Genomic DNA, 24,737 nt, shown 5'->3' with positions numbered 1-24,737 from the left:
GCAACCCCTTTGGGTGCCCTAACCCGAAGGTCAGATGGTGCCCCCCTCACTCTGATATATAGGATCTGTAGCGCTCCCTACAGAGCCTTAATTTTCTTTATATTGCTCGGTTTGTGAATCTGAATTGAAAACGTTTGGAAAATAGACTTTTCCCTATGGCAGTGACGAAATAGTTTTGAGAACTTGCTCAAATTTGGGGTTACGTCTGATTTTCATCCATTTGATTCGTACTTATCAAACATAATAATAATTAAATGATGTGAAAGAATTGTAAATAGCACTGCGATTTATCCATTTTGTGTTTATATTGCACTTAATTGAACGGTGTTTGTTGTTTTTTTTCTTCTTTCTTCTTTCTACCTACATTCTTGCTGCTGGAGGCTGTAAATTTCCCCAGTGTGGGACAAATAAAGGATATCTTATCTTATCTTATCTTATAATGATCTGATACATGTTTGTAAAGGTCACCCTGTCTGTCTGTTTGACTCTCGCTCTCTCTCTCTCTCTCTCTCTCTCTCTCTCTCTCTCTCTCTCTCTCTCTCTCTCTCTCTCTCTCTCTCAATGACTGTGGGCGTGATTCCCGCGAGCAGGGCCCATTTGAAGCTCTATTGATTTGTTGGAGGAGGAGAAAGTGAAAGGGGAGGAGTGCAGGGGGAGGCGAGATCACGCAGGGAAAAGCAGAGAAGAGATTGTGCGTGTTTTGAGTTACACCAACTCGCGAACGATCGCGAAAAGCAAGCAGTTCGAGTGGTGGCCCGGTCGTGCGCTGCAAACGCACGTGTGTGGATGCGAGGACATGTCAAAGCGTGAGCACGATCGTTGACAGACATACTTTGTCCTCTTCCTAGGCTCTCCTAGTGCACCTCGGCCCTGCATTCGTGGAGTGGAAGGCTTTTAATGCTCTTGCTCACCCGCGGAGGACAGCAAGGAGAGAAGAGCGGGGAAGAAGAAGAAGAGGAAGAAGTAGTAGTCCCGAGGCCTGAGCAGCACTCCTCCTCGCCTTTTTGAGCGCTGTCCTCTCCCCCTTCCTGGCCCTGCATGGACGGGGATGGGGAGAGCCGGATGCTGTTGCAGCGGGGCTGAGCGCCTCGCCTCCCCGTCTACGGTGCGCCGCTTCCGGCCACTGCTGCTACTGATTATCGCTCTGACCTCCGCTGCCCGCATAGGTAAGCACATCGCAGCCACTTCTATCAGTCTCTGCTCACAGCGTGCAATAAACATACCGCACGTAAACAATGACGAAACCCGGGGTTGTTGCTTTTCACACTTTTTAAAAATTCTCCTTTGTTGTGGGCCCACGCCTGTTTGACATTGGCTCCGCTTATAGTGCGAGTGCAGCAGTCCCGGCCCAGATCGAGTTTCTGCATGCTTCTCTCTCTGGGGCCGTCATTCTCCTCCTGTCTGCCCCTTCATGGCTACTAGAGTCGGGGAGACTGGCAGCATTCCTTCTGCACGTGTGAATAGAGTTGTTCTCAATAATTGTCTCAGCAGTTATGGGTCTCATCATCAAAGTAAAGCCTTGTTTTATGTATAGTTTTAGGAGCAGCTCAATGAATAGCAATCTAAAATTTTCTATGTTTTATAAATACGAATATATTCTGTCTATATTAATCTCTATTAGGCGCATCTCCTAAATCAAAGTTGAAACAGTTTTACAGCTGATATAAATCCTAACAAATCCTGTATATGCACCTCGATATGGAGACACCAGTAGTGCAAAACATAATCGACATCTCTGGTAGGGATATCGTCATCGTAAAAGTGAAATGCCATTCGTGTTAGCCTCATTTTAATGATCCCGCTCAACAATGTTAGGATAGGCCGTCAAAGGCATGTTCCAAGCATAAACTGTCTTCTAAAATCAGCTGCAGGAGAAACACGTTTTTGTCTGAATAAGGACAAGAGTATAAAGGATGCGTGCGTGTTCACCTGAAGCTAAACGTGACTAGGGTGTTTTAAAAAATGAAATAAAACATGCAGACAACTTGATCTCAATGCCGTCTAAGGACATGATTCACTTCCCAGTCCCGCATAGCTTGGTTGTTTTATCCTGGAGAACAAATGCATGTTCATATGGGACTAAAAGCAGACTTTCTCTTTATGTAGCCTCTTGTTCAAAAGTGTGCCTGTGTGTGTGTGTGTGTGTGTGTGTGTGTGTGTGTGTGTGTATTATAGTGCGTGTGCAGGGGGTTGGCTGTCTGTAGAGCAGTCACACCTTCAGTAATTAGTTTAACACAGCCATGGCAGCGGGACAAAAGCACGCCTACACACAGCCTGGTGGGAAAAAACAGAGACCCGCTTGCCATTAGAAAAAAGAAAAAAAAGAACCTTCTCGGCACCCCTCGGCCTCACCTGGAAAGAATGTGTATCATTCATTTGGCAAACAGAGGATTGATTTGTATTAACTTGTACAATCCGTGATCGTTGCTGAGATGTACTTCTCATTGCTGTTTTAGTCTTCGCGGACGTCAGTGCCGTGCGTTTGTTTAGACAGGAAGACAGCAGGGACGTGCGGTCAGGGGAGGCAGGTGAGGCAGTGCCGCACTTCTGAACGCGCATTGCATTGCGCAATCATCACAAACTGGGTTGATACATGCAACTGGCACGTCCTGCTTGCCGTACATCTGCACATCAGCAATATAACATTTGCAGATACATTTATTTGATTTGCTTTTCCTAAGTCTGGCTAATGTTTTTAAACCATTAAAGTTTAATGTTTTTTGTGACATATTTAGATATGCTGATGGGAAATAAAACCGCAGTGAAAAGGCATAGGTTGCGGCAGATCGTTCTCTGCCGCAATTAAGAGGGCGTACGTGAGCAAACAGGTACGTTGCGCTCTTCTTCTGTGCAGAGGCGCCAGGGGAGTCAAGTGCGATCCTTTTTTAAATTTGCTACGTCGGACAGCCAAAATGGAAGAAAAGGATTATATATCGAAGCTTAAAAACTTCTCAAAACTGGACTTTCAGTCAAAAGTGGACGTGATTAACACAGGTAGACCAACGCCGGAGCGAAAAGGTTTGCTTCAAACTACGGGACAGCCCGGACAACTTTTCAAACGGAGTGGTAAAGCCGAAAAGAACAGTGATGTGGCTGTCCTTCGAAAACCCGTCTTTACCGTTTTCCCTGCCTTTTGTTCTCAACTTGTCTGGATATTGTGATATGAACAGCGCAAGGATCGATTTGGCATTGAACGAACAGCGGAGGTTCAACGTTAGCATCCGCAATGCCAAGGTAAGGGAAAACCGAGAGATTGTGAAAGACCTCATTCATGCAACCTGCTTTTTCGCTAAACGGGAGTTGGCATTTCGTGGTCACGACGAGAGGGCAAGCTCTTCTAATCGTGGCGATTATGTAGAACTATCACATGCTTTTGATGAGAAAGATTAGAGGTTAGCTAGACATTTGGACTCATCCAGTGTGCTTTCTGGCTTGTCCAATAGAATACAGAACGATATAATTGAAGCTTTCGGTGATGTGATAATAAATGATCTAAAAAGGGAGATCAATGCTGCCCCATTTGTTTCCATGGAGTTGGACGAGACTACGGATATCACAAACAAAGCACAAATCTGTTATTTTGCGCTATGTTGCCAAAAGTGAAGTGGACTGTAGTGATGGAAGCATTTTTAGGATTTGATGATGTAAGTGATGATAGGCGAGCCCCTGCTGTAGCTGCGTATGTCTTGGAAGTGTTGGAGAAAACATCTGTGTTAAAAAACTAGTAGCGCAAACCTATGATCCCGATCGCTGGGACAATGATACTCAAATGATGGTCACTGGATATGATCGATGGCTGTCAGAAGCATTGACATGCTTTTTAATGATGGCATATGAGGGCATTTTCAGTGAAACTGATGCACTTTTTAGAGTGCTGCAAAACAAAGTCATGCACATTGGATATTGTTGTGCGCGAACCCACGACACCATCGGAGTTGTTGAACGCATGAGACGGGACTTTAACACACTGTATGAGCGGATTTGAGCAGAAATGCAGCACACTTGGCCGAAACAACAGTGGAAGAAATCAGTCGGTCAGAGATGAGAGAAAACAAATGTTCGACAAGATTATGGTCAACATCAGCGTTCAGATGAAAGCTAGGTTTGATCATTTTGTGAGCTAGCTTTCCTCGGTTTTGTCGACTGTACAAAATTTAATGAGATGTCACAACATTTTGACTGCAGAGCCTGTCAAAATCTTATAACAAATGGATTAGTCTAAGAAAAATACAATAGAATATTGTATTTTTACCCATGGGGTCAAAGTTTTGATATGAAATAGCCAGTAGCCAATTGAATAAGCTACTGTTTTTGGTTGATACATTTGTAAATCTGACACTAAAGGAGTCGGTGCCTCACCAACCATGAACCTCACCGCACGCCACTGGAAGACAGGAATGTCGGAATCTTGTGTTCGCACTCCTGATTTTCGAGTCAAGGAGGGTGCGTGTTGTTGTGAGTTCCCGTAAAGTGTTGCAGCCTGTGCTCGGAGGGCTGTTTGCGTGATCCGAGCTCAGGGTGAGAGAGCGAGTGCACAACAAGGTGATCAATAAGCACTTGGGTTGTGAGATAATCCCCGTCAAATCTCTGGAGATGAATGTGGTCGGAGGCTTCCAAATCAGGAGACAAAAGAAAACTTCCAAGCCGAGCCGAGGAGATTCACATTGTGCATCTTTTGAACCCATTGTGTTTGTAGAGAAGCCATGTGGGGAATGCAGGAGCTTGTTTGCCGGCTGAAATATTGCTGATGGCGGCGAATTATTGAGGCTTGAGCACTTTGACCGGCAGAGTAGCGGCTATACAGCAAAACAGTGTTGAACCTTTAAGATAATAGAAGCAGAAGAAGCAATGGAAGAAATAAGAAAGGCAAATACTGCGGTTGTGTAATGCTGTTTTATTTTTTTCGACTCACTTTTGATTATGAAGCGCATCAGGCTCACTGTTTGCTAAATAGCCCTCATGTTCATCTGTAAAGGGAATTTAGTCCTATATATTATTTCACCTTCGCTGTGTTAGTGTGTGTGTGTGTGTGTGTTTTACATCTGCATTGTAACAATGAAACTTTGCCATCTTCAATTTGGGCACCATTGGCTCCCTGTTGTGCAACAACAGGGATGAAATAGACAGAGCGCATAAAACACTTTTCTCATAAACGGAGCTCATCTTCTTGGAATGAAAAGTATCATGCCAATTAGACAGAGCACAAAATATTCGACCGTCATCCTTTGTTCAACCTGTCGTATTCCTATTCTTGACTTGATAGCATCATAATTGATAGATTACTCTCATTTGCTGTGGAATTTGTGGTGTTTTTATGTTTCAAAAATTGGCAGGGCACCTGCAGCCCCCGTTTAGATTCCAAAGTGTAAAAGTTACAGTTATATTCAACTTCCATCCATTTATCCATCTATCCATCCATTTTCTAATTCGCTTTTGCTCATGTGGGGTAAACGGAGCCTATCCCAGCTGTCTTTGGGCAGTAGGCCATTCCAAGTGTGCCCAGTTGTTTTACTCGTCATTGCAAGATTCCGTTTTTGCAAAAGCATTTCTTTGTTCAGCTTTGATCTCTGTTCCTATTGGATCGCTCCATCACTCTGCTCGCGTCTGGTGGTGCAAGGGGGGTGGGGGGTGGGGGGCTTTTGTTTGTGTTAGTACCGCTCCGGATTATGATTCCTCCTGAAAGGGAATAAATCCTCATTGATAGGATAATGAGCTGTATTTTTGTGCTGCCTGCACATGGGAACAGAAGTCAGGTTAATTCAGTCAGGGACGTGTCCTCAGTACTCACAGTGTCGGACGGCCACCGAATGTGTGAGGTAGATATTCATCCCATCATACTGTTTTGTAAACTCGTAGCACTACTGCCCCCAAATGGTGGTACAGACTCCTTCATGCCCCCCCTGCAAACCTAACGTGTACAAAGGCAAGCTTGTGTGCCTGTTTTTGTGTCAGCCAGATCTAATATTGTTAACTGGTGGTGTGACGTCTGAAGAATTTGTTGATTTCAGCTGAATCATTTTGATTATTTTTTTTTCCTGACCGGCTGAGGAGATCATACCACCTTATGAGGTTAAAATGAATGCACAAGCGGCATTCTTTCTCTTGTTTCTGAATGTGCGTTTGCAGCTGCTCATTCACTGCAGAGCCCTTCTCCTCTCTGGCCTAATCTAATCGAGGCATGCTTTGACGGATGCATTAGATCTGCTCTCCAGTTGCCTTCCCTCGCTCCACCGTTTCGAAAACGTCCGATTTACTCTTGTCGCGTTCCAAAATGAAGCAATGTGGGAAAACAACCATCCAGATTTACTTTCAAGTGGGACACAGACAAAATTGCATGCATTGCTTCTATCTATCTATCTATCTATCTATCTATCTATCTATCTATCTATCTATCTATCTATCTATCTATCTATCTATCTATCTATCTATCTATCTATCTATCTATCTATCTATCTATCTATCTATCTATCTATCTATCTATCTATCTATCTATCTATCTATCTATCTATCTATCTATCTATCTATCTATCTATCTATCTATCTATCTATCTATCTATCTATCTATCTAAATTAAGAATGTGAAATAAAAAATATACAATTACGGCTCTCACCCCCGTACGATCCCACCCCCGCCCGCTTTCGCCCTTCTAACACCGCACGCCGCCACTCAAGCCACACACAGACCCGCTCTGTCACTAACAGCCACCCGCGTGGCTGAACTTTCCGTTTGGCAAGAAAAATATAGTCACTAAAATTGGGATAAAACTCAATGGCACTAAAACATTTGAACTTTTAACATCCTAATGAAGTGGTTGTAAATAGAAATAGAACTCCGGCGATACACGAGGGAACACTCTATTCTCTAACTTTTCGTTGAGTTTCGTGTGAAAACCATGCATGGACCAGACCGTGTCTGAATTTGGTGTGGTGATCAATGACTCGCGTGTCATGTTACTTTTTCCATTTCTGCTGCCTAGCGACAATTGTCTTTCTCTTGTCTTTCCCGAAGATAAACATTCTGCAGCTGTGTATTTGGCCCCATTTTTGTTTTGTCAAAAAGTAACGCAATACGTTTTGTAACTTGACTAAGACTATTATATTAAGTGTAGCAACATGTTAGATTCATATTTACTCCAAATGGCGGCCATTTCTGAGGCCACAATCTGTGCGGTTTTAGGCTAGGTCTCAACTTATTTGCCCCAAACCATTATTGGAGTCGACTGTATCAAATAATTCCCTTCCATAAAGTCAAAGGAGTTTTCTTCCTTCTTCTGAACCTGCTGCGAGATTGTAGTACATGATCTCTCGTTCACATGTCTCTGCTGTCCCTTTTTTTTCCCCCCGCCAAATAACTGCAAGACTTCAATCAATTGAAATGTCAACTGTGGTTGACTTTGCTTATCCATCCAGAATCTTATTTTGACAAAGGGGTGAATTGTGCAGATTCTGCACACTTTTCAAATGTGTTGAGTAAACAGTCATCAGAAAATTCTCAAGTTCGCCTGGAAAGCCAACATGTCTCTGTCGATTTCACACACAGTGTGGTGAGATTTGTAGTAGCTTTTTATGGTTCCCGATAAACGTGGCCTTATCTTTTACAGTCTTCTTCACAATTCTTTCTCTTTTTATTTCTGCTGCTCTGTGCTCTTTGGTTTATGACACTTTGGCTTTATTACCCTTCCAGTGCTACTTCGCTTGATTGATCAAAACGTTCTGACCTGGTTTGAATCTTTTATCAGATTAAAACCAGCCAGTCAGTTTGTGAGTTTAAGATCAAAGCCGGCCACAAGCAGTCGTTTTACGTGCGTTCAGTGGGGACATCAACTTTGCATTTCTGCCTACAATCAACCTGCCCAGCATTCTCTGACACATGTTCATCTTTCAGGAGGTTTTCAGCCGACCCTTGTTACTGATTGTGTTTTTCTCTCCCCTTTGTAGGGCAGTGCCAGGTGATCACCCCGCAGTGTCGCATCCAGAAGTGCACCATTGACTTTGTCTCCCTGACCTCTCACCTCACGCCGGCTGTGGATGACTTTCACGTCGAATTCTGCAAAGCTTTGCGAGCTTACTCAGCCTGCACACAGAAGACAGCAAAGTCCTGCAGGGGCAACCTGGTCTTCCACTCAGCCGTTTTGGGCATCTCGGATTTAATGAGCCAGAGGAACTGCTCCCGAGACGGCCCCGTTTCCTCCGCGCACCCCGAGGTCCACCATGAGCCTTGCAACTACTACAGCCGCACTCAGCATGCGCACACACACGCCCATGCGCACGCGCACACTCACGGCCACACCCACACGAGGCAGGGATTCCTTTTCTGCGGGCTTTTCGGGGACCCCCATTTGAGGACATTCAAGGACAGCTTCCAGACTTGCAAGGTGGAGGGGGCGTGGCCTCTCATCGATAATGACTATCTGTCGGTCCAGGTCACCAATGTTCCAGTGGTTACGGGTTCCTCTGCCACAGCCACCAATAAGGTAAGAGACAAGCTGTTTGTTGATCATTTACTGATTTTAAAAGATGATAACCAACAGTAAGCCACAAAAGCCGTTGGTTGTTTCAAGCCAGCTGTACCGTTCAGTTGATCTGTTTGTTAAAGGTGATCTGGCTTGCGTTAGTAGTACAATGCACCCTCTACTGTTGAAAAACATTGAAACAGTTTCACCAAAATTCCTGAAAGGTTGCCATTGAAAAATGTAGAAAAAATTCTGCAAATCTCACAAAACGTTGTGGTCCATAAAGGAAAATAGGAAAAATGTAAGAATGACCACAGAACTTTATAATAGACGATAATTCACAAGTCAACAATTGTGATAAGATTTACTATGACGAACCGACATTGACTTGGGATTGGCTGGCAACCATTTCAGAGTGTACCCCGAGTACTGCCGGAAGACAGTTGACATACTGTAGGCTCCAGCATGCCCCGCAACCCTTGTGCGGCTAAACGATTCAGATCATGGATGGATGGATAACTTACATTTCCTTTTGCTAACTTTGATTGGTTTTCATGTTTAGTTATTCACATCGAATGCACAAACAGTCTCTATCCACTCCAGCCAGCCATCATCAAAATTTGAATTTTATTTTCAGGTTTTATTTTAACAGAAGCAACAACAGTATATATAATAATTGATGACAATAATAAAAATTAAAATCCTACCTATTGCCCGCTGATTAAAAAAAACAACAAAAAAAAAACCCAAAAAACAAAACAAAAAAACTGTGATGGTCCAATTTGACCCTGACTGGATGATGATTGCCCATAACAGTTCCTCTGTGGTGTGGCATCATTACACAGTGAAACAATGTTACCCTTGTGTGAATTCCATAAACCTTCAGTATGATGATATTATTCTCTGCTAACCATTCAGCGGCCTGTCGTGTGTCAAACTCCACTCCTTCCCGACGTCACCAATGCTTCAAGGTGTCAAAAAATGATATGTTTGTGTTATTTTGGTACCCCCTCTTTTTTATTTATTTATTTTTTTTTGACTGATGACATTGAAAATGGTACATATAGGTGAAAAAATGTTACTTTGTCTCAACCTATCAATCTGTTCTACTTGAAGTAAGTATCTCTCTCTGGGTCTCGGCCAGTCAGCCTCGCAGGTGTGCAGCCAACAGCTCAGTCTTGTGACTGTCTCTTGTGACTGAAGCACTCTTGTGAAACCTAACGTGGTTAATGGCTCCGCAGAGCCTGACCTTTAATAACACGGAATGATGTGTGTGAAAGGACCCGCTGTTTACTGCTGCGCCTCATCTCCTTGCACTCAAAGTGTACTTGTAAGTTGTAAGCCTTTATCACGGTTTGATAACACAGACGCACAAAAACAGGGGACATTTTAAAAAGATTCATTGATGTTTCTTGTATCGTTCTGCCCTCTTCATTTCACGCGCAACTTTCATCAGTCAAACACATACGCACCTACACAAGCAAATAGACTTGCACAGCCTGGCAGACACACACACTGTGCAACCTTGCAACGATCCCCCCCCCCCCCCCCCCCCCATAACACACGCGCACGCTCACACACAAAGCAAATAGTATGGTTGCTGCACTGCGGAGATGAAGGTCTGACCTTGTGTCAGAGGTGGGGCATGTTATTAGTCACAATTATTAGAAACATACACACACGTGTACACACGCACACACACTAACGGCCCTCCAGGCTTAATGGCCTGACTGGGCCCATTTCTCATGGCTGTCATGTGAACAAAGCCGCCATTCACCGGAACTATGATGCTGGACGAAAGCTCAGTGCGGTGCTCACACCACACCCTTGTACACACGCCACTGCTTCCACTGTCCTGCGCGTGTGTGTGTGTGCGTGTGTGTGTGTGTGTGTGTGTGTGTGTGTGTGTGTGTGTGTGTGTGTGTGTGTGTGTGTGTGCGTGCGTGCATGCGCTAGCATGTTTGCATAGCTGTGTCAAATTGCAACTTGTTAAAAACTCATCTAGACATTTTTTAAATGTTGCGCTGTGTGCGTGCGTGTGTGTGTGTGTGTGTGTGTGTGTTGCTCAGAGAACTTTTGTCAAACCTCTGATTGAAATAAACTAGTACAATATACAGTACTATATATACAGTATATCTATATCTATATCTATATCGATATCTATATCGATATAGATATATATACTGTATATATGTGTGTGTGTGTGTGTGTATGCATGCCGGGCTGGTGGTCGAGTGGTTAGTGCATCGACCTCACAGTGCAGAGGTACCAGGTTCGTTTCCAGTTCCGGTCTTCCCATGTGGGGTTTGCATGTCCTCCCCGTGTGTGGCTTTTCTACGGGTACTCGGATTTTCTCCCACATTTCCAATCAAAACATGCATGGCAGGCTGTTTGAACACTCAAAATTGTCCCTAGGTGTGAGTGTGACACACACACACACACAGCTCACTACTTAACACTAAAACACAGACTTGCCAACATCACATGCCACCCCATTCTATTTTCAAAAGTGCTTTCATACATTTAAAGAGGTATGTGTAGTCCTAAATTTGTACTCCCACTCGTCTAAACACAGCATACTGATAAATATTACATCTGTGGAATATGTATAAATGTATTCACTGTCGTTCAGTCAGTTAATGCTGGTTTCTCTGCGTCCTTGTAGATCACGGTTATCTTCAAGCCCTTTGAGGGCTGCACCGACCAAAGGGTCTACCAGGCCGTGACGGACAACCTACCAGCCGCCTTTGACGACGGCACCGTGAGCAGCGGAGACCCCATCCATGTTTCAGTGGGGTCCGACGGCGCCGCCGGCAAAGTGAGGGCCCTTTGGATCTCAGAGCGCAGTCCGGGCCACCACGTCGAGTTGCACGCGGGCTACATCGGCGTCACGGTTATCGTCCGACAGCTCGGTCGCTATCTGACCCTGGCGGTGCGAATCCCCGAAGAGCTGGCTCAGGCTTACGATGCCACCCAGGACCTGCAGCTGTGTCTGAACGGCTGCCCCAGAGTCGAGCGCATCGACCAGAGCGGCCACCTCCCCCTTACGCCGCCTTCTGTCGGCCTTCGGCTCCAGCATCTGCACAGGCCCAGGTACTCCTCGCAGATACAGTTATACTCCCCCAGTGACAGGCAGGTGTTCACCGCGGAGGGTGCGAAGGAACGCTGCCGGGAGCAGCTGGAGGTGCAGGATATTTACTTCCACTCCTGTGTGTTTGATCTCTTAACCACTGGGGACGCTAACTTCACAGTGGCAGCATACAGTGCCCAGAAAGACATGGAGAGTCTTCACCCGCACAGAGACAGATGGAGGATCTACCCGAAAGGTTCTGCCCCTTCCACCTTGCACCCCCAACCTTTGCAACTTCTCACTCTGCTCCTGCTTTGTACACTCAGCTTTGTGTAGAAGTGATAGTCCTGCATGTATATGAAGTGCACTAATTTTCCTGAGCGCTAATACTGGTTCATCACTCAACAGGAAGGTTTTACTTTAGCGGAGGTGAAATAGTGGTCTCACTTTCATGCGTTCTTCATCTTTGGATCAGAAGCTCATGACAATGACTTAAATGTTGCTCTGTAGGTGATAAGTGATACATTACCCAACATGTAAATAATGTTTCTCACGCCGTGTAATAGTGTAGTTTTTTTTTTCATAGAAGCACTTTATTTTGATGTCTTTTTTGCTCATTGAAATCCACGTCAGTGTTTCTTACCCACGCCTAAGTCGGGAATTTTTTTAATGAAAATATTGTACATCAATCTCAAAACTAGCTGATTTTACTTGGTCTAATGTTTTAAGTATTATGTGAGTTGTTATCTTTTGGATGTACTAAAAACATTTGTATGGACATGCTCTTCTTCTTCTTCAGTCCTGATGTCAACGTTTTGTGTGTGTCAGTGTTTTTTCGATCCAATTGCCGACTTGCCTGGATGTGTTTCTCATTATTCTCTGAGTCTTTTTAGAGCATTCCAGCCTCTTTGCCAATAGGCTGCAAGTACAGTCTATGGGTTTGTTTTTCTTACTCACTGTAGTCTTTGTTGAGTTGATTTGAGCCAAAGACAAACAGACGTTTCTTAATGTACAAAGGACGCAACTCAGCATCAAACCAGCACCTTCCCCTCTCCTGCTGTTCAATGCGCTACTTTAAATTAACAAGTTTGTCTCTTGCCGGGATCCCACGTCAAGTACTGAACATTGGACAAATCCCAGCAAATAAACGTTTCACCACAGTGTCCGTTTTTGGATATTGCAGCACTTGTTGCAAATTTTTGTTTCCTTTTTTTAAATACCTGATAGAAATATGTCAACTCTGGACAATGAGCCAATAGGTCTTATGACATTCTCTGTAATTATTCTGTTTTGTTTGGCCATCAGCTGATGGCCAATCATAGCTTTTGTGAAGCGAGGCTGGCATACTTAACTTATTTAAGAACTGTCGATTCCTGCATTGTATAGATCCATCCTCTCGCCTCTGTGAATAATTTAAAATTTGTAAGTTGTGATTGTTCTGTCACCCAGTGCTTCTCTGTTGCTATGTCAAGTGTGTTATTCAAGGCACTTAAAACGTGGAGGAAAGAAATTTGTCTTCAGTGTTTTATTTCAACAAACAATGAAGTCTAAACCGTCCCAGTGTCACCTACTCATTAAAAGCAACTTTTAAAACAACTTTCCAAGCTATGAGATGGGAAGGAACACTGGGATGACACTCTTAGAATGCACCACCGTCTGTCTGAGGTTAAGCAGGCTCTTGATAAGATGTGAGGTTTGGCTTTGACGCAACCTCAACTGACAACGTTGTCTGCACCTGCGATGCAAACTTGTCAAAACAATAAATTGCCGCCGGGTAAATGGGTCAAAAGGGAAGCATTTTACTTCATTCCAAATTATTCGATTCCAAAATCCTTTCATGGAGAACATTCTCAAGGATGGCGGGAGTCTTCAATGCCTCGTGCAGATTTCAGCGAGGAAAAAGTCTCCCTCTTGGATTGCCAGTGGGCACTTTCAACTCATCTGAAAGTGAAAAATATTGTTTAAGTCTCAAAGAAAGAATGTTTTTTTAATGATTGATACCACATATCAACTGATTATCAGTATACATCTGGCAATCATCTACCACAGTATACGCTAAGGCTGCAGTATTATTAAATGGATGCCGTTTGAGACACAAGCTTCACCAGCAGGTTGACATAAGGAATGGAAAAAAAAAGATTCAGAAAACGACAAGGCCAGATACAAACTTTTTTTAATACTTAAATACCATACTTAAATGTGTGAACGTTCTTCAGGATGGAAATTGATCAAGTCATGTGTCAAAGGGTATAAGACTTTGTACCATGAAAAGGTACATACAGGTGATTTGACTCATTTACTTATTTGTGTGTTGCACAAGTCTCTTACCACTTTATAACAGCGTCCACTGTCACCACAGAGTTAAGGACAAGAATCTTCAAAAGAAGCAGCCTCATGATGAAGACGATTATGATGTTTGTCCACATTGCAACATCTGAGGATGACACCGCACCATATATTAAAAAAGAACCCGATCTTTTGGAATTGTGATAATCAAAATAATGTAAGCTAAAAGAAACAATGTATGGTTAAAAAAATAGAAAACTATAAGTAAGATAAAAAATCAATTTGTCTATGAGATTTTGAAATCATATCAGACAAGGGAGAGGTAGAGATCAGGTAGATGAACAAGAGCAACCACAATAATTAGCTTGTACCTTTAGTTTCATCATTTTCATTGCAGATGTCGTCTTGGGCATCTGGAGAGGTTACAAAGGAGTTACTGTCATGTAAAATATTTCGGATGGTGGAGATAAGTGACTCTAAACTGTGCAACCTGTGAAGGTGCTGTGGTGTCTCTTGCCCTGCCTGCGATGTCGACTCACAGAACAGCTGTATGACGTCCACGCTTTGGTGGCCACTGTGATTCCTGCCACGGCGCCGTGGTTAAGATGCTTGCTATTTGTAGCAAAGTGGACAGGCCCGCTTGACCTGTAACCTTCTGACGGTGACCTCCAGGTGACCTCCAGGTGCCCTCTCCTGAAGTTCTTCACCATGCAAAACAAAAGCGTCCAGCCGAGTCTTTCCCCCGAAAGGTGAACAGGAGGCGCCAGTGATGCCAGCGTGTCACATTTAACTTCTAATAACAGAGAAGGATGAAGGTGTTTTTATGTTTTGTGTTTCTCCCCATCGGCTGCATATAAGCCTGCATTACAAATTCACTTGATAAAGCGCAGGTTAATAAGAATCAAATAATATACTGCAAATAATTCCTAAATATTATTTTTTTTTCATTTGGTTTTGGATGTTTGTAATTTACTTGCGTTTCGTTATCGACACTTACTGGACCAAAATGGGCCGGTTGGAAAGCAAGTCACAAAACAATCAAATAAGGTGTGAGAAGTTGTAAAGACAATTACATTTGATTTCAAAAATGTAATAAAAACTATCGTTATTATTCTTTAATATGCTATAGCTAAAATAAAAGCCTGTTCCGTAACACCAAATACGCAAAAAAATTTATGGGTATATGGGTGCAAATCTCTTATTTTCAACCACACACACACGCACACACACACAAATTATGTTTAAGAAGTAAACTGGTTAAGGTTTAACGATTAATCGATTAGCAAAACGATTATAAATTAACATGCTATGCTAATCAGTTACTCATCGATTTATTACTCGTTGCACCTCTAACACCACAATAACATGAACATTTTTCCTCAACATCAACATTTCTCCTCACAAAATAAGGTCTTTAGTTTGCTGACTCCCCCCACCTCCCTGCACATTCTTATGCGTTTAATAACAACGTAGGAAAGTAGAAATTCTCACCTGTCCATAAGATGATGAAACTAAGGTAAAATAGCGCTTTTTGTCGGTCCGCCATGTCTGCATCCACTTGGCAAAGTCTCTCTGTTCACTTGCGTGCGGCCAATTTGCGCATCATTGTCACTGTAAGGGTGGTCGTACTTGAGTGCACGCCTTGCGGTTGGTTGTGCACATGTGCATCGGTTGAATGCCATTTCTCGGGAGCAGTGCATTCTGGGTCTATTGACTCGTGTTGTGACATGACACGAACAATGGACCCTCCTCGAGCCACACGTAAGGATTGACGGGGGCAAATTTGCCCTAAGACCGTCATATCTGAGGTAAGAAACGGACTTTCTGAACGCTTGCAAACAGCGCCACAACGGAACGATTCTCTTTTCCTGCACCGGCATGCCTCCTAGTGGCGGGTGGACTCCGTACAGTGGGAGGGTTGTTGAAAAGAGAAAGTGAAAGTTACCAGTTTCCGGGCACAAGACTGCAGTGATGAAGCTTACAACGATCAAGGTAAAGCTTTCTTTGATTTTTTCCCCTTCACAGCTATTCTTAAAAACCCCCACAGACTGCTGGGAGCATTTAAAAAGGGGGCTGTCATGCTACTTCAGTTTTGACCTGCCTCTGTGCCCCTGCAGCTGTTGTCACCTCATACTTTTAGCTGTGGCCTGATCTGCTTTTGTCCACACTGACAAGCATGTGGCTTGTCGTTGTGTCGGTTACATCAGTCTCGGATGGATTACTTTTACGTTATTATTATTTTTGGACGATGTTTCTTTCTCTACTTTGTGTTTGGTGTTATATGCTACTCGATCACAATTTCCTTGGACTCCTGACCTTTACAAGCTACAGTATGTGTGCCAATTGTGCTCTACCTGTAACGGCTGATGTGTCATAAATCTGAGTATATTTAGAGTCACTCTCGATTCAGCCGACATCAGATACTTGCTGCTGTCATGATGATGATGATGATGTCGGAATCATTATTACTATCGCAGTTGTTGTGCTTGCTCTTGTTATTTTTTTTGCATTTTTTTCAGGTTCTTCACCAAGCTTGACAGTAGCTTTTGCAGAGTGAAAACACTGTGGCAATAATCAAGTCAAATTGAAAGATCATTAGTGGTTGAGCAATTTTGCCCAATCTTTTTGACACGTTTTAACATCTGACACATTTAGCTTAAATGCTAACTGGAACTGTCACAGGATATTAATTTTATTCACTGTTACATTGTTCTTCTGCTATTCTTGTTTTTTGGGCCCATTTAGCCATTGGTTTTCTACAGCCTTGTCCTCATTAATTTTACCAGTGAGCTGGAGCCTATCCTTGCAGCTGGCTTTGGTTGAGAGGTGGCGTACACCTTGGACTGGTCGCCAGCCAATAGCAGGGTCCACATAGATAAACCACCATTTACACTCACGTTAAAATCATCAACGGACCTAAAATGCTTGTTTGTGGCATGTAGGAGAAAGTACCGGTACCTGGGAGGGAAAAAAACATGCAAGCACATGGTTTTTTTCCGGGTACTCCGGTTTCCTCCTACCTCCTTCCAAAAACATGCATGGCAGGCTGATTGAACACTCCAAATTGTCCCGAGGTGTGAGCGCGGATGGTTGTTCGTCTCTCTGTGCCCTGCCATTGGCTGGCAACCGGTTCAGGGTGTCCTGCGCCTCCTGCCCGAAGACGGCTGGGATAGGCTTCAGCACACCCCGCGACCCTTGCGAGGATAAGAAAATGGATGGATGGATGGCATATAGGTTACAGTGGTTTTTACCGGGTTTCAATAGCCAGGAATACAACTTAAAGCATAATGAAGACAATGTCTGCTGCTTCAACTTTATCATGCTCGTTAAACCTGAAAGCAAGAGACCGCTTACGGATCATCTTAATTGTTTTTTAGGTTTAAGAAGCAAAGCGAAGGAAAAGAAAACCTGCCTCTGCATTTTGGCGGAGGACATAGGCGAACAAAAAGAAGGATTTGACAGCTTGCTTTCATCAGCCATTGTTGGCCTGGTGCACGGATTTGGCTTTTTGTTCAATCAAGGACATTTCATCCAAAATGGCCTTGGTGATGCTGTTAGTGCTGTTTCTTCTCAATTCATATGTGGTTGGAATGCAGCCCACCCAAATTTCACAGCAGGCATCAAGCCCTCCTCATCCTTCTGGAGAACAAACTCCTTTAGAGAGAGACAATCTGTCCTTCCCTTGGAGCCGTTTTCGTCTGCCAAGGTAATCTCCCTGCTGTCTTTACTGGAAAAGTCAAGTAATTACAAAAAAAAAAAAACACACATAAAACTGTTGGGATTGAGTCCAAGAATTCGTTTTTCTTCTTAGGTATATTATTCCTCTTCATTACCACATCTTGGTACACCCCAACCTCACTAGTCTCCGTTTCACCGGCTCAGTCACGATCCAAATTGACGTCCAGAACAATACAAATTGGGTTGTGTTACACAGTAAGGGCCTGCAGATCTCCAAGGCAACCATTCTGGACAAGAACCATGCTCATCTTTCTGACCAGGTACCGAAGTCGTTAAAGCACATAAATACTGATCTGACTGACTGACTTCATCTCATGTTCTAGGTTCTACCTTGTCTTCATAACCTTGCCCATGAGCAGATTGGCATCTTTTCTCCCAGGGTGCTCAGCAGTGGCGAGAAGTACTTCCTATATATTGAGTTTGAGGCAGAATTGGCAGAGGGCTTCCGGGGTTTCTATAAAAGTACCTACAAAACCGGTTCAGGAGAGATCAGGTGAAAAGGAAATTTGCTGTAAAGGGAGTTGCGACCTGTATAATAATCGAGTTCGTGGCTGTTTTTAGAACCTTAGCCTCCACTCACTTTGAACCTACAAGCGCACGCATGGCATTCCCTTGTTTTGACGAGCCAAGCTTCAAAGCCAACTTCTCGGTGCGGATCAGACGGAGCTCTGAGTACATTTCTTTGTCCAACATGCCGATCGTAAGTAGCGTAGCCGTTTGATTCCTGATCTGGTCTTGTGCATCAGACGCAATGGCAAATGACAGGGGGGTCCGCTTGTTTCAGGTAAAATCAGTTGAAGTGGACGATGGCTTGCTGGAGGACCAGTATGCCGCAAGTGTAAAGATGAGCACGTACCTGGTAGCTTTTGTCATTTGTGATTTTAAATCTGTTACTGCGACAACATCATCTGGAGTGCAGGTAGGGGGCTCTGAGACAAAAAAAAAAAACTCTTCTCCACGTTTATTGAGGAAAATCGAAATCACTGAGGCTTTAATTGTCCCCATGTACTGTAACATGGTGAAAGGTGTCCGTCTATGCTGATCCGTGGAAAGGGTCTCAGACCCACTATCCCCTCGAAGCTGCTGTCAAAATGCTTGACTTCTTTGAGGACTATTTCAACATCCATTATCCCCTACCCAAATATGGTAAAACCTTTTATTCAGTTTTCAACCACAAAGCCAAATCAACATTGCATCACTTTTCAGCCATCCTCTTTCAGATCTGATCGCCATCCCAGACTTTGAGATGGGTGCAATGGAAAACTGGGGCCTGACCACTTACAGAGAGAACAGCCTGCTCTTCGACCCCCACTTATCATCTGTATCTGATAAACTGTGGGTTACCATGGTGATTGGGCATGAGCTTGCCCATCAGGTACGGGTGTATTTTGTCTCTTTTCCACCATGCAGTGTGGTTTGGCTCAGGATGGAATGGATTTCTTCCAGTGTTTCAGTTTTTTGATATGCGTTTGTACAAATCAGTAGGCATGTGGATGGTGGAGAAAACTGCTGGCCACTGCTTGGTCAACAGGAATTTATTTCCATATTACAATGAATGCGCTGAAAATGGAAAGCATTTCTAGAAACTGTCAGTATTATGCAAAAGCATGAAACTGTGCCATGCTCATTTCTTGGTGTGTACAGTCTTGTGGGGTTATTAATGTTATTATTATTATTGTTATTATTTATGTATGTATTTATTTCTCTTTCAGTGGTTTGGGAACTTGGTAACGATGAATTGGTGGAATGATACTTGGCTGAATGAAGGGTTTGCCAGATATATGGAATACATTTCAGTTGAGGCTACCTACCCTGAACTAAAAGTGGTACGTGCTTAATGTAATGATCTTGTGAAGTCCACTGTGAGGCTGAAGAAAATAAGATAATGTCACAATGTTTTTTTGTGTTCATATTTAATTGAATTTATTTATTTATTTAATTGAAAGATGTTTGTTGTTGTTGTTTTTTTTTTCTCTTCTTCTTTCTACATACATTCTTGCTGCTGGAGGCTGTAAATTTCCCCATTGTGGGACAAATAAAGGATATCTTATCTTATCTTATCTTATGTCAACATCCTGACAGGAGGAACATCAGTTGCGCACATACTTTGCAGCGGTTGCTCATGATTCATTGAATTCTTCCCGGCCAATATCCAGTCCAGCCGAGAATCCCACTCAAATCCATGAGATGTTTGACACCGTCTCATATGACAAAGTATGATTTCTGCCTTTCATGAGTGTAGTGCTGTTTATAAATATATATAAATGGTAAAACCTTTGAAATACTTTTGAGTTTACATTGTTATCTATGCTCTATTCGTTGACTTTGTTGCTCTTACAATTTAGCGACAGGATCCCTAAGCAACTGTGATTACATCTGAAGCAAAGCATCATAAACAGCTTGTGTAAAAATATCTGTCTATTTTCGATGTCGCAGAGTTGTTGTTGCGGCTTTCGGTTAGTCCCATCAGACTCCGAAAAACACCTTTGTTTTCCTTTCTGTACCTGTAGGGGGCATGCATCCTGCACATGCTGCGACATTTTATGTCAGAAGATGCGTTCCGGAGTGGGCTCATTCGATACCTGCGCAAATTTAGCTACCAAAACGCACAAAACCAAGATCTGTGGGACAGTCTTGCCAATGTATGAACACAATTAAAATGAGTATCACTCGCCCTATACCCTAGAAATGTCATAATTGTACTTGATTACAGACCTCATTATGATGGATGGATTGATGGATGGATGGATGGATGGATGGATGGATGGATGGATGGATGGATGGATGGATGGCTAGCTAGCTAGAGCAATCTATCGATAGATTGCATTTGATTCATTCAATCTCTGATTTTTCAGATTTGCTCAGAGGAGGATTTCATCTCAGGGCAGCATTGTTACAGCAGAGAACAGGCCCATAAAAATTCAGTAAGTAAACTCCTGTTGAAACTGCCAACCTCCATCTGGAAAATGTTAAATTGTATAACGCTGCTATTTTTTTCATTCAGTACATTTTGGACAGCCAACACTTGGATTTGACAGCCATAATGAACACTTGGACCATGCAGAAAGGTGTTCCTCTGGTCATCGTCAACAGAGCGGGGCCACGTCTGATGCTCAGACAGGTCAGGTTCCTGAGGACAGAGCTGCCCTCTGACCCCCTCTGGTCCACATTGCAACAAGGGTGAGCACGCGGTCAAAGTCGTTCTCTTCAGCATTCACTTCCTGGTTACATGATTTAAACATCACTCTGTTTCTCCAGTTACTTATGGCATATTCCTCTCACATACAAGACGGATACTTCCAGCATTATCCATAGACACCTCATGACAACTCACACAGGTTAGCAGGAAAAGTTCAATTGATTCTCATACTACCAATAATGCTTCAGTTATTTTGCTTTTGTTTCCACAACAAAGTGAAAAAAGCCACCAAAGGTTTGAAAAAGCCTTCATTGGTTTACAGAACACCTCAGGCTGTCAGATGCCCATAACAAGAGTCCATTTTGGGGTACATTCTAATAAATGAAACGTATTTGTCTCATTGCCATTTCCTCTCAGTGGAACGAAAAGCCCTCTTGGCTAGATGAAACACACACTCCATGAAACTGTGTTGAGCTGCATATAGTCGGCCTGTCGAACATGTGTTGTCTTATGTGACAGAGCCCTATCATGAATGCCACAAAATAGAGGCAGAGCACAAATTTTGTCTAAATGTAACTTCCAAACTTACTCCATCATAATTTCTTGCCAACATGCTACAAGATGGCGCCAAAGCAATACTTCATAGCGTTGGCCCAAACCCTTCAATACAGTGTTAGCCTATTTCATGTCTCCCTTGAGACTTAGCAGAGTACTTTGACGTTGTTTATGAATGAATGCGCTTTCAAAATCATGTGAATAAACATTTTTGTTTCAAATTACTCTTTGCCATAAATCCTTCCCTGTTTGTATGTGTTGCCTGTGTGTCTTCCAGACAGTGTCCACATAGGAGAGGTGGTCAACTGGGTAAAGGTCAATGTGGACATGACTGGCTATTATGTGGTTCATTATGAGGATGGTGGATGGGAGGAGATAACAAAGCTTCTGAGGGAAAACCACACCGCCCTGAGCTACAAAGACAGGACGCATTTGATACACAATGCATTTCAACTGGTCACGTAAGACTGAATATAAAATTGTAGCCTACATACTGTACTGAAAGTGTGTTTTTGTGTCACTAGTAGCACCCAAAGTACCTGAATTGCAATTTCTGTCAGGGGCTAATATAATAAAGGATTACTTGGTTTTACATACTGTCATAGGACATTTGGATGTGGCTAATGCTGCACAATGAATGAGTTTTTGCAGCTGAAAACGTCATGTGACACAAGAAGGCATGCTCAGTTATCGCCATACTGACAGTTTTTTTATGTGATTGTTTTATATTTATGGCCCACAAGTGTTTTCCTTTGAAGTATTTCCTTTATTTTTTACTTTATCACTGTTAGTGGAGATGAATTAGTCTGCGATGTATTCCGACTCGTACAAATCTGGGTTGCATCCCCACTGGTAGGAACGGAAGGACTACCTTCGGCAGTTGTTTTCTTGATGAGTGAGGATTCTGTTGAGTGTGTTGATTAATCCCCTATTGAAGCAACATGTAATGTGTGTTTCTTAAATTATTATTAAGATTATACTTGACTGAAAAATACAATAAAACACATTCCTTAGGATGTTCTGCCTTATAACATCAATTGAAAAAATTGGTCATTTATTGATCCCCCCGGATTCCATCAAGGAAATTCAATGAAATTCTCATCCCTACTTGCCTAAATTGAATCGAACCACATGGTGGAATCATCCACTTTGAATAATAACATGTGACCCTTCAAATGTCCTTGTGTGCACTTAAAGGGCAGGTTATCTTCCGCTCAACAAAGCATTGGATTTGATTGGTTATCTGCATCTGGAAACGCATACTGCACCCCTGCTCCAAGCATTGGGCTACCTGGAAGCCCTTTACCATATGATTGAGAAACGGAGAGATGTTGACCTGGTGCAAAATTTTAGGGTAAGAAGATAAAAATCTATCAAGACTTTGCTGAAATATGAAGCTTCACTTAGGTTTGCTTCCTTTGGCGCAGATGTACATTCTGCAGTTTTTTCGTGATGTCATTGACCAGCAGACATGGAGTGATGAGGGCTCTGTGTCGACTCGACGACTGAGGTCAAAGGTTCTCTCCTTGGCATGCCATCTGAATGACCCTTCCTCCCTGGATGAGGCAAACTTGCGTTTCAAAGACTGGCTTCAGTCAAATGGAGCTCTTAAGTCGGTCCATCTATCAGCCTCACTTATATTTCTAAATTTCTGTTGATACTTGATGATGCCCTAACAAACCTGTGTCGCAATTGTGTTAACTGTAGACTTCCCACTGATGTGGCCCAAACTGTGTATGCAGTTGGTGCCCAAGATCATCATGGATGGGCCTCACTCTTCCACATGTACAGGACCTCAAGCTCAGCAGCACAGAAAGACAAAATTTTATTTGCTCTTACTAACAGCAGAAACACAACTAAATTATACAGGTACATTCCCCGAATGACTTTCTTGAAATTACTGAATAACACCATCAGAAACCACCATTATTGTTATTGTGAATTGCAGTTCGCAATGGGATAGAACTGCATGTACGTTGAAGCTTACACACCCTTGTATCAGGCTGTGTACCAAATACCTGATAACATATTTTCACATGGTTTTTGCTGCCACCATGTGGCAAATAATTATCTTTATTTGCCTGCTCTATGATACAGAACAACTAATCGGATGTTTGCTATTGTAGCCTGTTGGATCTGGGTCTGGAAGGTGAGGTTATACGACCCCAGGACTTGTCCACGCTCATCTATTGGGTGGCACAAAACCCTCAGGGACATCACATGGCATGGAACTTTGTCAAGAAAAACTGGAGCACGCTGGTTCAAAAGTCTGTGTCGATCAGGATAAAAATGATTGTTTTTTTAAATTTGGAGTCATGGTTGAGAAATGGTCTAATTAGCTGCTCTGTAACTTCTCTTCTTCAGATTTCAATTGGGTTCATCTACTATTCAAGAAATCCTCATAGGTACCACAGGGCAGTTTTCATACTTGGAGGAATACAATGAGGTATATACATCTTGACCACATGTTGTAAATAGTATCATACGGTATGTCCAACATTGTCATTCTACCTGCAATGGCTGTAGTAGTGTGCTGTATTTCCAAATTAATGTTGATCACTAGTTTATGTTAGATAGTTGTGTTGATTTCTTATTTTCATTTTTAACCATCCAGGTAAAGTTGTTCTTTGAGTCTATCAGAGAACATGCATCCCAGGTCAGAAGTCCTCAATTTGCACTGGACAACTTGCAGAAAAATGTTCGCTGGATGCAGAGGAACTTGGAGACTTTAAAAAACTGTCTGAGTGAGAAAAAATACTCGTGACAGAAGAAGGACTTATCACTTTTGTTTTAAATTACACTCTTCATTTGAGAATGAAAAATGTGTTTTTCATAACGAAACATTTGTACTGACTTATATATGAGGGTGTTTATGTGGGTGCGTACATGTCACTGTATAATTGGCTTAATACAGAAGATATTAGTATTACAAATTCATGTAGCTCAACATGATTTTATCAAAATACAACAAAACGCTTAACTGTGCTTTTTTGTGATTTGATTGTGAATGTAAAGTCTCGTTTCGAGTTTTGCAATTTGCATATGTAAATGAAACGGGATATAATTTGTTCCGGCTCAATGGTGACGGTAACATTGCCTTCTAGCGGACAGAAGAAGAATGACATTTCAACGCGTGAATTTGAGGCGTGCAGGTAGTTGTCCGCACATAAAAAACGCGTGGAAATCACAAATATATTTGTGGACACATGAAAAAAATCGCAGATCTATTTGTGTGAATAATTTTGAGAAAGCAGAAGAGGACTTGCACCCTTTTCTCAAAACAAGGACGCAAAAAAAAATACTAGATGTTTCTCATTAGAACGAGACAATTTTCTCACTAGGATAAGAAAGTTTCTCGTTCGGACGTGTGTGTGTGTGTGTGTGTGTGTGTAGTGGGTGGGGGGTGGGGGTACAAAATCGTTGAGAGCCATGACGTCAAAGTTTGTTTTTCCGGTTCTGCGGGATAGTACTGTATTCTTTTTAATGTAGCCCCGCC

The 24,737-nt window shown here is 42.8% G+C and overlaps 2 protein-coding genes and 1 long non-coding RNA gene across 5 annotated transcripts; 2 read left to right on the top strand and 1 right to left on the bottom strand.

Moving 5' to 3' along the window:
• The first annotated feature begins 608 nt into the window (after positions 1 to 608).
• On the top strand, positions 609 to 13,033 carry rgmb (repulsive guidance molecule BMP co-receptor b). 2 transcript variants are annotated; one of them, XM_052067875.1, is made up of 4 exons: positions 609 to 704; positions 859 to 1,166; positions 7,939 to 8,474; positions 11,119 to 13,033. In XM_052067875.1, exons 2-4 carry the CDS (start codon positions 1,049 to 1,051, stop codon positions 11,857 to 11,859), a joined length of 1,395 nt encoding a protein of 464 aa, XP_051923835.1. In that variant the 5' UTR covers positions 609 to 704; positions 859 to 1,048; the 3' UTR covers positions 11,860 to 13,033. The 2 variants fall into 2 exon arrangements, with proteins under 2 accessions (XP_051923835.1, XP_051923836.1); XM_052067876.1 differs by having other exon boundaries at positions 630 to 691.
• Positions 1,276 to 2,496, bottom strand: LOC127602053 (uncharacterized). The gene is made up of 2 exons (XR_007962694.1): positions 2,353 to 2,496; positions 1,276 to 1,448 (listed from the first exon to the last, which is right to left on the bottom strand). It is a non-coding gene; the product is annotated as an uncharacterized LOC127602053 (long non-coding RNA).
• Positions 13,034 to 15,493: 2,460 nt separating the features above from the next.
• On the top strand, positions 15,494 to 24,226 carry erap2 (endoplasmic reticulum aminopeptidase 2). 2 transcript variants are annotated; one of them, XM_052067855.1, is made up of 21 exons: positions 15,494 to 15,617; positions 17,187 to 17,515; positions 17,621 to 17,807; positions 17,871 to 18,040; positions 18,109 to 18,247; positions 18,332 to 18,466; positions 18,573 to 18,693; positions 18,768 to 18,922; positions 19,260 to 19,373; positions 19,630 to 19,761; positions 20,058 to 20,189; positions 20,403 to 20,471; positions 20,552 to 20,727; positions 20,806 to 20,885; positions 21,519 to 21,702; positions 22,439 to 22,595; positions 22,669 to 22,853; positions 22,949 to 23,110; positions 23,368 to 23,508; positions 23,606 to 23,687; positions 23,856 to 24,226. In XM_052067855.1, the coding sequence occupies exons 2-21, from the start codon at positions 17,346 to 17,348 to the stop codon at positions 24,003 to 24,005; spliced, it is 2,841 nt and encodes a 946-aa protein (XP_051923815.1). In that variant the 5' UTR covers positions 15,494 to 15,617; positions 17,187 to 17,345; the 3' UTR covers positions 24,006 to 24,226. The 2 variants fall into 2 exon arrangements, with proteins under 2 accessions (XP_051923815.1, XP_051923814.1); XM_052067854.1 differs by lacking the exon at positions 15,494 to 15,617 and adding an exon at positions 15,682 to 15,801.
• Positions 24,227 to 24,737: the final 511 nt, after the last annotated feature.

This window comes from Hippocampus zosterae, chromosome 6 (genome assembly GCF_025434085.1).
Source record: "Hippocampus zosterae strain Florida chromosome 6, ASM2543408v3, whole genome shotgun sequence".
NCBI classification, from domain to species: domain Eukaryota; kingdom Metazoa; phylum Chordata; class Actinopteri; order Syngnathiformes; family Syngnathidae; genus Hippocampus; species Hippocampus zosterae.
Note: the sequence above shows the minus strand (reverse complement) of the source record. Positions and strands in the feature narration are given on the sequence as shown.